The 14,067-nt window shown below is 38.4% G+C and overlaps 1 protein-coding gene across 1 annotated transcript; it reads right to left on the bottom strand.

Moving 5' to 3' along the window:
• Nucleotides 1-1,377: 1,377 nt before the first annotated feature.
• On the bottom strand, nt 1,378-9,092 carry tmem72 (transmembrane protein 72). The gene is made up of 5 exons (XM_007546078.2): nt 8,631-9,092; nt 4,933-4,999; nt 4,377-4,448; nt 2,891-3,030; nt 1,378-2,102 (listed from the first exon to the last, which is right to left on the bottom strand). The coding sequence occupies exons 1-5, from the start codon at nt 8,704-8,706 to the stop codon at nt 1,678-1,680; spliced, it is 780 nt and encodes a 259-aa protein (XP_007546140.1). The 5' UTR covers nt 8,707-9,092; the 3' UTR covers nt 1,378-1,677.
• Nucleotides 9,093-14,067: the final 4,975 nt, after the last annotated feature.

The following is a 14,067-nucleotide window of genomic DNA, read 5'->3' as shown; positions in this document are numbered from 1 at the left end:
ACACTCTATAGATAGAATATTCTAAGGGTATATGCTTTCCACTTGTCCCAGTGCACAGGTTTTTGTTATAATTTATAAAAATCCTCATATTGAACTGATAAGTAAACAAACAAAACCCCCACACAACCTGAGCTGGTGCATATTATTCTCTCTCTACTCAGCAGAGCTGAAGTTCCTGCAGCCTGGGAAGATTTATTTCACCCATCCTGTTTTTGAGTCTGGATCTGCCATCTCGGGAACTATGTCAGGGTGGAAACAAGAGCTGAAGGAAGTCTCTCTAACCCTGCGTCTGAATGGGAGCTATGATTTACCATGCACAAAGGAAGTGAGCTGTCCCAACAGCTGACCAACTTCCCTCTTAGAGAACAGCTCTGTAAAAAAATAAAATAAAAAATGGGGAAAAGATGGTGGAGTGCTTATGAAAATATGCAGCCTGATTATTATGGGGTCACTCTGCTGCTAATTTACCAGAAATCTTTGTGAGGGTAATAACACAACTCAGGATGTGGGGCAGTGAGTGAATTCAGCATGCTCCAAACAAAGACTCTCTGTCTTTTTCCATAACACACCAGAACGTCTCATCTCGCCTGACTCGATTCACATGTTAAGACACAAAGCAATCAAACAAAGCAACGGAGGGAAGTAGCTGCAGGGGGATGTGATTTGTTTCACTTGTTTAAGCTTTGAGATATTTCTGTGTGTTTTCACGTGTTTGACACTTGATATGTCTGTGAAGAGCTTTTTTTTTTTGATGAATGGAATGAGGTGCTCTGTTCTTATTGATTCCCTCTGCTGAGAGATTGCTGTTTTCAGCCGTACATGTTTCACACCTGCAGCTGAGTGAACAAAGAACCAAGAGGTTTGGGGTGCATTCTTTGGCAGAATAGCACTATTGATTTACAACCTGAACAAAAGGGGAACGTGCATCATTCATACCCTGATAAAAACCCAGAAGAAAACAAATCTTTTTCTTATCATCCAGCCCCACACAAATATGCTAATTTTATGATTTATGACGCTACGTTACAATCCCTAGACCACGATAGTAGCCACAATAGCATGAGTTACTATTAATCCATATTGTGGTGACACACAGGCCTGTGGTAGTGGTTGTGCAGGCTATCTTACATTTCTCTAATCACCATAATAACATGGGCTCCCCTCTCAGAGCTCCGTCTCCATGGTCACCGCTAACACATGACATACACACAATGAGGAGGCTTGAATGTGACTAACACACATCTGCTCCTTCTTTTACACACTTCTGCATATTTCCTTTTTCCTCTGAATGAAGAAATCAGCTGATCTAATTTATGAGCTTATGAATAATGCATGCTTCAGTAACTGCATTCGTCCATCTTAACATCTGGTCTTCAATCAACGCTGGCTTAGCAAAAACAGGCAATCAGACTAGAAGCTACCACATGCTCGTTGAGAAACAAATGGCTTTTATTATGTTTTTTTTATTGCTTTTGCAGTTATATTTTAGACATTTTTGAAGGGCAAAAACAAGCAAATTTGTACATTTATTGCAAATGACAACAATCAGTATTTTAGCCATATGATCAGAGCAAAAGGAAAGAACAACACCATGCTCGTTTGGCCATTTTCCACTTTTGCACCAAGTCTGAATACATCATGCATGCTTCGCAGTTTGCAAAAAGGAGTATCACTTGTTCAGTCGGTGATCATAGGCGCAGTGTCTGAGGTGGTGTCTGGTTCAGACTCATTCATCTCCTCCATCTCCCTTTCCACAGGCTCCTCCCTCTCTCTGAACCAGATCACCTCTTTCCAACTCCTCCTCCTCCTTTCTGTGTGGGCAGGTGCTACTGTTTGTCCCTGCTCCAGCATGGCCTGGACGCTCTCTCCTCTCTCCTGTGGCTCGAAGCAGTGATCTGGGTCTGTGAGGGCCATTTCCCCTCCCTTTCTTCCCGTCACTGCTTGGAAGAACGAGGACGCGCTGTTGGAGCCAGATCTTTCTGTTACGCAGACAGTTGTTAGGCTTTGGTCACTGTTGCTCTCTGGTGGACTCTTGGGAGACTTGCTCTTTGCTTTCTTGCTTAGTATGAAGTTGAAAAAGGCTGTTACCAAAAGCATTGATCCTGCAGTCAAAAATTACACGCCTTTATTTATGGGTTCCCAACAGAATATTGAGTGCCTTGCAAAAGTATTCACACCCCTAAACATTTTCCATATTTTGTCACATTACAACCACAAACCTTAATGTATTTTTTTGGTACAACATGAAGCTCAGAATTCCATAATAATACAAAAAAGACAAGTTTTCAAAAGGTTAGATGGAAGGAACAAAAGTACAGAGCAATCCTCAAAAAAAAAACCTGTTAGAAGCTGAAAGACATCTGAGACTGGGAAGGAGCTTCAGATTCCAGCAAGACAAAAAAATTAAACATTCACTGTGAAATTAGTTAGAACCGTGTTCATGTGACATAATGGCTCAACTTAATTCACTTTGTACAATTGAGAACGATAGGTAACAATTCCTGTACTTAGATCTGTTGGAATGTAACTTTTCCTAAAAGGTCAGCAATGGGGCTAAATGCAAATGAATGCAACACCTTATTGAGATTTGAATAAAAAAATATAAAAAATATCATGTTTTTTAAATTTCCTTTCACATTTATACCTTAATTTGTCTAAACTATCAAGAGAAGATACTGTTGCTTGTGGTTGTAACAAAATGTGAAAAAGTTCAAGGAGTGTTGGGAACATTTGCAAGGCACTTTTGTTTTCATGGTGAAAATAAATAACTCTTTTAAAAGTGTGCATATGTATCTTACTGCATCAGATTCAGGCATACCACACTTACTTAAATACAGAGCCGTCAGGTTTTAGTGCAAAAGTATTTACAGCTGCTCATGGTAATTTTTACCTGGGATGACTGCGTGCCAAACCAACACAGGGTGCAAGAAGCAGACCACTGACATGATGGAGTAGTAGAGGAATTTATGAAAGCCTCCAACACGAGCCATCTTCCCCCACAAGACAAACACTTGCCAGTTTGGAGGACAGCTGCAGATTAATAAAAGGGAAATCATAAGAACAGCAGCTGGAAAGTACAGTCTACAAGGAGTTTTACACACTGCATTTTTTCTTAAAAATCTGAGCCAATTAGAACATGTAAAGAAAGACAAGTCTGCCCTATTATGGACATTCAAGTTAGGTAATAAACTAGCATGTGTGCTCCAGGGATGCTTGGATGCTTTCAGCTGAGATTGTGCGAAGCGGTTTAGAAGACAGTATCTTACATGCAGTGAGAGTAAACAGCACCTACTTGGAGAATCAGTGTGACATTCTTATTTCTTCTTGAGACGAATCCTAGTAGCAAATTTTCTCAAACTAAAAAGAATATAACCTTAAATGACACAAGCAGTTTGAGAAAATGTTATGTTAAATCAGCAGGCATTTGTATAAATTTCCACTGTTGCTTCTGCACTTGTTAACGTTGCTATATTTGCCACATCCAGTTAGATATGAGTAATTTGCAGCTGCATGGGAAATGCTAATGCATTCCAACACTGACCAGCCTTGTCTTGCAAGAAGATGGTCTAAATCCACAGCAACAACGGTCGTGGTTAAACTGAGAATGTGAAACTGGTCCTTTTGGGGGGAGATAAATGATAATTTGTAAGACGGATCATAAAAAGAACTGTTAGAGGTGAACTCAAAACAATAGAATTGAGGCATTTAGTTGGGGACAAAAATTTTAAAAACCCTCAATCAAAAGTGAGCAATATAAAAACACATAGTAAAACTGTGGTCACTTTAAGTGCTAGAAGGTTTATATTAGATTTTGTTACTGTGTGGTTTATGGTGCATTCACTTTGTCCTTAAAATTCACAATTTCAATGTTCAAAGCTGTTTAAACAAACAAACCACCACCCTCCAGTTGGGGTCTCAAAGTAACCAAGAGTTTAATTGAAAATGGCTGCTTTGCATGTAAAACACATTCAAGTTAACCAGTGTGAACTACATATTTGCGCTTCTGGTGGTTTTTATGTCACTAAATTAGAACCAAAATGGCCAAGAGCAGGGAACATGGTTGTTTAGTGTTTCAGTTCTCTAAATGGAGGCAGATATGGTGTTATTAGCTGTTACTGTCAATATTACTCATTCATTCACACATTCATTTCTAAAACACTTTAATGTAGAAGGGAACCAAAGTGATGTAAAAAACAAAAAACAAAAAACAAGATGACAAGTTAGTGAATTCAAAAGGTTTTCCAGTTTGCTACTAGACTGTCACCTATCCAAAACCCGACTTATGGGACAAATTTAACTGGACATTACTCTATCGTTATGTATGTTCCTTACTCAAAAGTTCCAAACAAATATTTTTAGGGCAGCTGTGTACTTACGGCATACACATGGACAGTAGGGAATCCAGAAAATATGCCAACTCAAACATCATGATGCCGACAGAGGATGTTCTGCAGAAAGGGATAAGCATGTCAACATGTCAGTGATGCAACAATTTTTATGTGCTACAAACTGTATATAAATAGCTTGGTTTTGCATTCTTGCAGACACTTTTAAATTATATTTTGTGTGGAGATAGCTTATGTTGTGTAAAAACAAAATAAACTGTCTCTGTCTCAGGAGAGACGTTTTCCTCCAGTTTTGTGGGAGTTTGGCTTTGGTACAGAATAATATTAGGAGGAGGAGGAGGAAGACGGATCCCCTTCTGCACTCTGCACCTCCGCTTAGCCTTTTAACTCCTCCCCATCTCTTTTGCAAGCCTGCATGTGTTATCATTATAAGACAAATAACCAAAAGTAACTTTTTTAAAAGCCCACAGACCACTTTTATTGTTCGATGTGCCATATATTGCAAAGAAGTGGTACAAAAGTAGAACACAATAAGGTTTTGTAGAAATGATCCAGCATGAAGCAGCTTAAAAATGTAAGAACTTACATCAGGTAGATGCCAAGGCTGTTGAATTCTCCCTGTTGGACTGTCTCCACTCCCACAGCGCACAACACTGAACAATAAAAGATTAAATGAGTTGCTTACTGTCGGAGTAATGAGCAGATTCTGTCCACCAGATGTCAGAGTAAGATCATTATTTGCCGGAGGTTCTGCTGGACTCCGATAAACACCTCAAACTAAGATAAATATGTTTAATATTTTCATAAGCGGATGTTGTTCTCTGTTTTGGGGCTTTATTACATATATTTCCCACACTGCTTTTCTGTGTTTCTTGCAGTCTTTCTTGAGGCTCTTTTGTTTTTCTTTTTACTTTGTGTACAAGTAGCATAACATAAAAACTAACCTAAACTTTGCCTTAAAGCCTACTTTTTAATTTCAACCCCCTCAAACAGAGCCAACTTAAAATCATCCATTAAGTTAAGTACCAGTAATTTTTGTAATTATTAACATTTATTCTCTCATTGTCACAAAACGTTGATAATAGCTTGCTCATGCTTGGAATTACCATCAAGCACTGGTGTCAACAAATTACTTCACAATGAGTCAACGACAAGTCCAGCGTCACAAAGCCAGTTTGCCCAATTTTCTAGAAAAGGAATGCTGCACCATGCCAAAAGTCTGTGCATTAAATTAGATTTGTGCTCTCATAACAACATCCAGATGTCTGAAATTCAAACCAGCTTGTACACAATCATGATCAGAAAAAAGTCTTGGAAAATTCGGTGGTCTGTAATCACACTGATTCAGAAAATCTTGATTTGTAAACATCAAGAGATGTTAGTTCCTCAGCAATGCTAACAATACCATCCATTTCGACACTCTTGCAAATAAGTTGCAGCAATGCTATCTGAAATCACACATTTCAAAATGAACTTTGGAAGAAAAGATAAATGAAGAAGAACATTGCTCTTGAATTGCCAAAGAGGTGAACTCATGTAAGAGCTCTAGAAAGTTTTATGAATCAAAACTTCTGTATAATTAATTTTGAAGTAGAAGAAGAAGAAAATATGTAAGTAACACCAAGCACCAGCTCGTTCAAAAACAACATAAAAACCGCCTAAATTTCTGTAAGAGTGTATACAGACTGACTTTGCAAACTGTTTTAAAAAATATTTTAAAAAAATGCAGATAAGGGTTCACTTGTAATCCTAACTGATCAAAACCCAGAGTGAAACTGAGTCTACTTAAATCATCTATTTATGCAGTGCATGTCTTATTTCTATTGAAAATATAAGCAAGAAAGACAAAGATAGCCTTGAATTAAAGTTGGAGTATAAACCTTCTAAAAAGCAGGAAAAGAAAGCCCAGAGAATAGGTGATAAATTCCTTCCTGGTTTAAAGGAGCGTTTACAAGCTGTGATACTTGCCAAAGGGGTTGTTTCTGAACACTGACCATGTCCAATGGCAACTAAGATTTTGTTCCAGACCTAACACTAATTAAAAAAGAACTGAAATACTACATGTTACTTTTTGTTGCCTTTAAAAATCAGGACCTCTAGCTTTTTTTAGCTGCTTTTTTATAATAAAGAAAAAATGCTACTCGTGAATTTTCTACAGGCCACTTCACACACAACTCTAAATGGACATCCCGCAAATTTGATTACTGACTAAAACATCTTTGAAATGACTGTGAAGCCCTCTTTGTATAATAACCTGTATTTTCCCTGTGAGATAAGCTCCGCAACGCAACGATCGCTGCTAAACACATGGAAGCAATTTCTTTGGCTGGTGTACTCCAACATCCACAGATGCAATCTTTGCGGGAGGGAAGCTGTGGGAATGTGACTTAAACATGTTCTGGTAGTTTGGAGAGTGAGAGGGGAATTAACGCTGCATATAGCTCAGCTGGATATTAACATACATGCGCTCCCTGCATTAATGTCTGCAGCGAACACACACACAGAGGCCAAAGGGGTGACTCAGACATGGAGACGCGTGAACAGGCAGCCGCTCAGACAGAGGCACACGCACCATAAGCATACATACATGTGTTTTTACACATAAAACAAAAAAAAAAAAACAAAAAAAAACAATGCACACAACCCTGTTGTGGGCGTAAATGTACAACAACTTGTTCAGTTAAGCCCTATAACCCAGCTGGATATGAGACTTATAGCAGGTATGATGTGAGGCACATGTCTCCCAGTTAATGTTCATTGTCTGCAGCTGTCTGAATTTAAGAATAGGGGTTCCATGTTTGTCAAGGAGGAACCTGAGAGCTGCTCCTTCCACGTAGGTTCAATGTGCTGCGGGTAATCGGGTGTCTGAGGAAACCACAGGAGGAGGAACAATGATAGCTTGCCATCAAGTGTGCTTTTATGTGTGCTATATATCAACAGAGTGGTGTCCTTTGGGGTCAGGAATACAGTTGACCTTTGTTGAAGTACAATGTCTTGCAAAAATATGCTTACACCTTGAACTTTTCACATTGTCCTTGCATTGCAGCCACAAACGTCAACGTATTAAAGAATTTAATGTGATTTATAAACGTTAGAAAGTTGAAGAAGTCTTCTCGATGAATCAGATTTTCTACAAATCCAGAACAGGTAAATACTCATCAGATTTAGGAATCTCAGCACCTGCTGGATGGAGATCTGGTCAGGTGTTAACCTCTCAGAGCAGGAAGTTAGTTGGGAGGAGCTTAGCGCCTTGGATAATGATAGTTGCCTCTGGTGAGTTTTCTGTCAGGATTGCCCTGCATATACTCCACTTGATCTTCCAATAATCTACCCTCACTTGTGTTCCTTTTATTGCTTAAAAAAGCATCATAACAACACAGTGTGGTTCCATCACCACGAGATGCGGTCAGAAGAGATATGCAGAGTTGGCGTTCCTCGACATTTAGCGTTTTGCCTTTAAACAGAAACATCCTGTCTGACCAGAGCACCTTGTGGTCGTCTTTCATCTTTTAGATGCTTTACTGTGAAACTCCTGGCTTCTTCTCCAAATAATGCTGTCCTTGTCTGACCTATTAACTGAGGTGGAACAACCATTTTTTCAACAGGTGGACAGTTGTGTAATAATGTTTCACTTTTTAGATTATAGTTTAAACATTGCTCTTTAAAAATATTGTTTCACAACCAAACTTTGAATTTGACTTCTTCACAACTGTATTGGTCTTCTGTGCTCTTTAGTCTTCAGTGAGGTGGTTTGAGTGCCAACGTTCTCCAGCAAACCTCTCAGATCTACACAGAAAAAAACTGCATTTATATTGGGATTAAATTAGACGCAGGTGGACTCTATTTACTGAAAGGGTGACCTACATACAAATGCATGGCACAGTTTTTAGAAGTTTTTTCAGTGTTTTTAAAGCAATCTATTATTCTTCTCTGTCCTCTTCATAATTAGGCACTAATTTTTGTTCAAAACATAAAATCCAAGTAAAATACATTAAGTACTATGACTGTAATGTTTCAAAAGTAGAAAGAAAAAATCTATTTGTATAAATAGTTTTGTAAAGCACTGTTAAGTTTATGATATCTTTTTGGTGTTAGCAGCAGTTAAAACAAAAGCCCTGGTGTACTGCACGTTCTGAATTTTAATACCCTTTTCTTGCTGCCTTGATCCCCCAAAAGTTCACAGGGATACCTTGAATTGGTAAATAAATCCCTTACATTTTAACTGAATCCCTCTTTAGACATTTCTTTTTTGCAACACTTTTCAATAAGGCCCACAAGTCTTACCTGTTGCTGTAGAAACACCAAGGATCCTGCAAGCGCACTCCACCACAGTCCACCATACGCTCCCTGAGTTCCCCATCTTATTTTTAGTTTTTTTTTTCTTTTTCTTTTTCTTTTTTTTTTGTTTACAAATTCAGCCTCTATTTGTGCTCTCAGAGTCTCGTCTCTAAAGACGCATTCTACATGGACGGTTGACTGATAGTTGAGCGAACAGTTACAGCGAAAGTCGTGTAATCCATCAGTGTCGTGATGCGAAGCCCCCCGGAGAGGACAAGTTCACCTCGAGAAAGTTTGTGGCTCACTGCTCCTGTTGCTCCAGTAACTGCTAATCACTCTCACACAAGCAACACGCGGAGCGCAAGTTTCACAAAGGCTTTCTGCTCTTGCACCAAGGTGAAACTGTCCAGCTCAGGGTCATTTGATCAGCCAGTCGCATTTTGCATTTAAGCTGGTTAAAAATTACCTCTAGAGAACTAATATGAAACTGCCCTACATGCACATATACAGCATTAACAACAACTCCAGTCAAGCCTTGAAAACTAAAAGAAATAAATGACCATAAGTCCTTTATTCCCCTTCTTCTCGAGTTATTTTAAAACATTTCCAAGCAGTATAATCTATCCATCTTAAAGGCATCCTTCAGCGCCTGCAAGCTCACTGATTGCAGCTCTGTTTAGGCATGAGTGTGCTCTGACGGCATACAAACGATAACTTGCGTCAGCATACATGAAAGCAGTTTCTACAGTTCTGGAGATATCATAAACAAAATTCACTTTAGCACACCAGTGAAACCGTGTATTAGGAGTAGTATAATGGATGAGGGCTAAAGCAGCGCAGAAACAAACAGACCGCCTCTGACATATTCACACATGCATGAAAGTCAGAACAAATAACTGGCAGGCCTGAAACTTGGCGGAGGTGTGAGCTTGTTCAGGCACAGCAAAAGTCTTCTGAAACAAGAAAACAAAGTCACAAAGTTCACAAATGCAAACACACACGGATTCCTGGAACAGGCCAAAGTAAGCTAAATAAATCTCTCTAAATCTTCAACAAAGACGCTTTTGTGTTATTGTACCAGTTCCGCTTGTTTCTAGCTTAGGAATCAGGTTATTTGTGGTTTGCCACTGAGAAGGTGTGTGGCCAAGACTGCAGACAGGAAATATGAAAAAGGAAACTAATCCTGTAAGGGATTCTGAATAATATATACTCCTTCTTTTTCACCCGTTCCCTTACGGGCTTGATAAAACAGTCACATTTAATTTGCCATCTTAAATGACTGCAGTTAGATTTTAAGGTAATACTTGGTGAAGCAATGAGCACTTACAATACGTACACACAATCTGATTGGCCATTAGCCAAGCTGCTTGAAAAGCTGCTCAGTCAGTTGCACAAAAGAAAACAAAATTGTCTGAAGTGATTCACATATAGGATCATGACACTAAAATATGCAGCCTTTGCATTAAAGATATGTTTAACTGGTCTTCATTGAAATATCTTGCAGTCTGTGGCATGTTTTAAGAAATGTTCTACAAACTTTTTTCACTTAAATACAGTTAAATGTGTTTAATGGACTGTTTATGTCTTCAAATGAACAACAGGCATCATAGTTAAAAAAGGGTATAAAGAGCAGAATTTAATGTTGTAAAGTTGCTATAGTATGATAACTTTTTATCAACACTCCTGATTCTGAACCTGTAAAACCATGTTTATCAATTCTGGTCCTCGGGGACTAGTGGCCTGCATAGTTTAGATATGTGATTTGAATCAGAACATCCTCTGCCTGCCATCAAGTGCTACAGAAAAATGTTAATAAGACTCTTAAGGACAGAAAGAACCTCATGTGGCTTCAGACCTGCATATTGCAGACCAATTTCAAAATGTTGGTAAATTATATATATTCTAACAAAACAAAACAAAAAGAAACAATTCCCTCCATTTTTTAACTAAGTGACTTCAAAAGGCATACACTGGATTGTATATAGAGATTTTTGAGATTTTCCTTGTAAAATACTTTCAAACCCATCATTATCTTTGCTTCTAGCTTATACTTGCTGCTGTTTGTGGGTACGACTAATTAAATTAAAATAAAATGCAATGAAGCTTGTGGTCGGAGTGAAACAAAGTGTGGATACTTTTGGAAGTTACAATAAACAGATGGTGTCAAAAAAAAAAAATCTGTGAAGCAAATATGGTTCAGCTTCACTGTTGAAAGACATCTGATCTTTGAGCAAGAGGAGACTGAACCACAAACTCTTCTTGTGTAGATGGTGTGCAGAAAATGATAGCATAAGACAGTAAAATTCTGAGGACATCTTGAATGAATCAAATGGATGTTTTGACTGTCGACTATTGTACGCTTAGAAAATAATAAACAAAGATGAGTCAAGAATGCGTACTGTCTAAGCCATGTCATGGTGTCTCCAGCTCTGAAAGCCACATTGTTGTTGTAGTATTATGCTTGGAATATTCATAGTGTGCATTTCTTTATACATTGTAAGAAGCAACATTGCTTTTCAATCATCCTTAAGTGCTATTTAGTCCCTGGCATCGCAGTATATCGCTTCCTGAAACTAATCTGTTGCCTTTGATTGTGTGTTTATTGGCCAATTATTGGAGTATGCCTCAGGGAAGTTCTCTTGAAAAGTGTGCCAATTTTTATGAGACTGTAGTCTAATGCTACGGCTTAAATATGTTCCTTCGTTTCATTTCTGTGTAGCAGAATTGTAGATGAAATCACTGACCACCAGATCCTCTACATCCTCTTGGTTTCTTCCTACTCCCCGTTATCCTATAGTCCCCTGGTACTAGACATGAGATTAACCAGGCTTTGCTCCCTGAGACCTCTCTCTTGTTTTTCCCCGCTCAGTCACATTCAGCCTGGCGTGGGTGTCTGGTATGTGTCAGAACCAGTAAAAACAGCTCTAATCTTAATTACACCAGCAGCTTTGTTACCCTGCTCCAGTGATCTGACAAATCAATAAACAAGTCTTCTTTTTCGATGCAGAATGATCACAGCAGATTTCAGTGCCCTCCGCACTTTTTCCACATCTCTGGTAAATATGTGGCAAAAAACCCAAATTAAATAATCTTTTATCACAGTAGCTTATTCACACATTGTAAATTATCTGCTTCAGATCTATTTAATATTTTTTAATTTTAAATTTTTTGCAGATGGTCTCTCATTTTACTAAAGCATTCTCCAATACACACCAGAGAATAATGATGGATTTTGGGTAAGCTGGCCAGGAGCTCTTGCAACAAACATTCCCAGATCATGACACTTCCACTTCAGTTCTTTGCAGTCAGTATTGCGTTTCTTTTCCTGGAATGTTGTCTAATGTCCAAATAATTCAGCTCTAGTGTCTTCTGTCCAACCAACATTGTTCCAGAAGTGCTGGTCTTTGTCTTAATGTTTTTTTCTTAGAGAGTAAATGTTTCCTGTTTGCATACTGTACGGACAAACATTAAACTGGTGCACTTTCCATCTGATTGTACTGACATGCATTTTCATTTCAACAATAAAAGGAATCCCATGAAAGTCCTGTACTGACATTTTGAGGGGATTTTTTTGTTTATCATCTTTCGCAATGTACTCAGGGTGCTCCTGCTCTTAGAAAACCTGCCCTGGCCATATGGGAAGTTGTTTCTGATGCTTGTCACTTGCAGACTACTTTCCAGACAGTGGGATGGGTGATGTTAAATCCCAGCACAATCCTCTTTTCAAAGGCCTCAGACAGCTCATATCATCTCACCGTGGCGTGGAGTGTCACTTTAACAATCAAGAGCATACCAAACTGAATGTCTGAGGTTCAGACAGGGTAAACCTCGGTAAGTAATGGTATTGTAATCATGTGTGTCAGATGTGATACAGCTGTGTTCAATTTTAAGTATTTAGTTTGGAATGAAACTAGTTCTTCACAAGAAATTGTGTTTTGTTTTAAAAATTCCATTTGCAGGAAATATTATCAGTTTTTACATTTACATTAATGTATTGCACTAAATGTGCCTTAGATGTTTACATTTTCCTTTAAGTAAGAAAAGCACAGTAGCTTTCATGTGGTGTAAAAAAGAAATTTCACCTGACTGTGTTTTCCAGGTTGCCAGGTATCCTGCAGCAGCCAAGCCACAGTTCTACAAATACCAACGCAGGGAGTCACCTAGTGGTTGAGAAGTACTGGTACAGTTCAGCACAGAAATTGACGCTTACTGATCAGCAACAAATACAGGCATTTACAGGAAGGAATGTTTTCCTTCCCCCCTTTCTCAGATGCTTCTAATAAGAGCAACAAAGGGCAACTGCAGAGAGATGAAGAGCAGACATGGGAGGAGCAGGAAATCTGAGGTTGTGAAAGAGAAACAAATCATACACAAAGATTTTGCAAAGGCAGAAAAGATATGTCATGTCACTCTCCTCAGCATCTTACTGTAATCTCAAAATATATTAATCGTTATCATGCGTTAAAATGCATCGGTTCAACTCCTCACAGTTTTCAAGACGTCTGCAGAAAACTGCACAAGTAACGACTGGGTCACTAAAACAAAATGCAACTTCTTTGCATCATTAAGGTGTGGAAAGGGAAAAATAAAATAAACACAGAACACCTCCATGGAAAAACAGCATGGCCATTTTTTTTATGTTGAATGTATTTTTAGTGTTAACTAACCTGATCCTACTTTGTGTATTTGTCCCTGCAGACCGTTGTGGTGGTTTGTTGTCGTTACTGAACGGTCTCACAGAGAGGCTTTTGTCATATTATAGGACTTGTCCAACTTCTTGGACCGCTGCCGGCTGTCTTTCCAGAGCTTTTCAGAGCTTTGCAGGCTTTGTGAAGCTTGAAGACTGATATAATTCATTTCTTTTATTTGCTGCTGTAAAAATACCACAGCATTGAGAACCATACCGGTTAGGCAGCCGAGTGTTTTCACTTCTGCCGTACAGGTATAACCTTCCCTCTGAGTAGATAAAGACAGAGACAGAGAGAGCAATGTTGGGTGGGGATCTAACAACAGATGGTTGTCCTCGGAGACGTTATTAAAACTTCTAGTTTAATCACCAATCTCTAAGTCACATCTCCCACGGCTTTCCAGATAAAGCTGTCTGTTTTTCATGAGTGCAGACATAATAGATCTCGGTCAGAGTTTTTCAGGGGTTTTTATTTCCACAATTTAAAGATTCAAAAGAGCTATTTAAATCATTTTCTAATCAGGAATTCAAAACAGCACTGCTTTAAATTAATTGGATTAAATTTACAGTAGTAAAATAAATAAATAAATAAATAAATAAATAAATAAAAACGGCAGATTTAATCTGCTCATTTAATTAACTATATTTTATTTACCAGGTTGGTTGCTGCGACTGGTTGACTCAATTGTGCAGATTTAATATTTATTTTGGAGACTTGTTACTTAATCAAAGAGAAATCTTTTAAATAATGTTGAG

The sequence above is a fragment of the Poecilia formosa genome, unplaced genomic scaffold, assembly GCF_000485575.1.
Source record: "Poecilia formosa unplaced genomic scaffold, Poecilia_formosa-5.1.2 Scaffold15, whole genome shotgun sequence".
NCBI lineage: Eukaryota > Metazoa > Chordata > Actinopteri > Cyprinodontiformes > Poeciliidae > Poecilia > Poecilia formosa.
This window is presented reverse-complemented; position numbering and strand designations above follow the sequence as displayed.

Coding starts and splice junctions, on each gene's coding strand:
- tmem72 (XM_007546078.2), bottom strand. CDS start 8,706: ATGGGGAACTCAGGGAGCGTATGGTGGACTGTGGTGGAGTGCGCTTGC. Junction 4,449..4,932: donor AGCCTTGGCATCTACCTGAT/GTAAGTTCTTAC, acceptor CCCTTTCTGCAG/AACATCCTCTGTCGGCATCA. Junction 3,031..4,376: donor CTACTGTCCATGTGTATGCC/GTAAGTACACAG, acceptor ATTAATCTGCAG/CTGTCCTCCAAACTGGCAAG.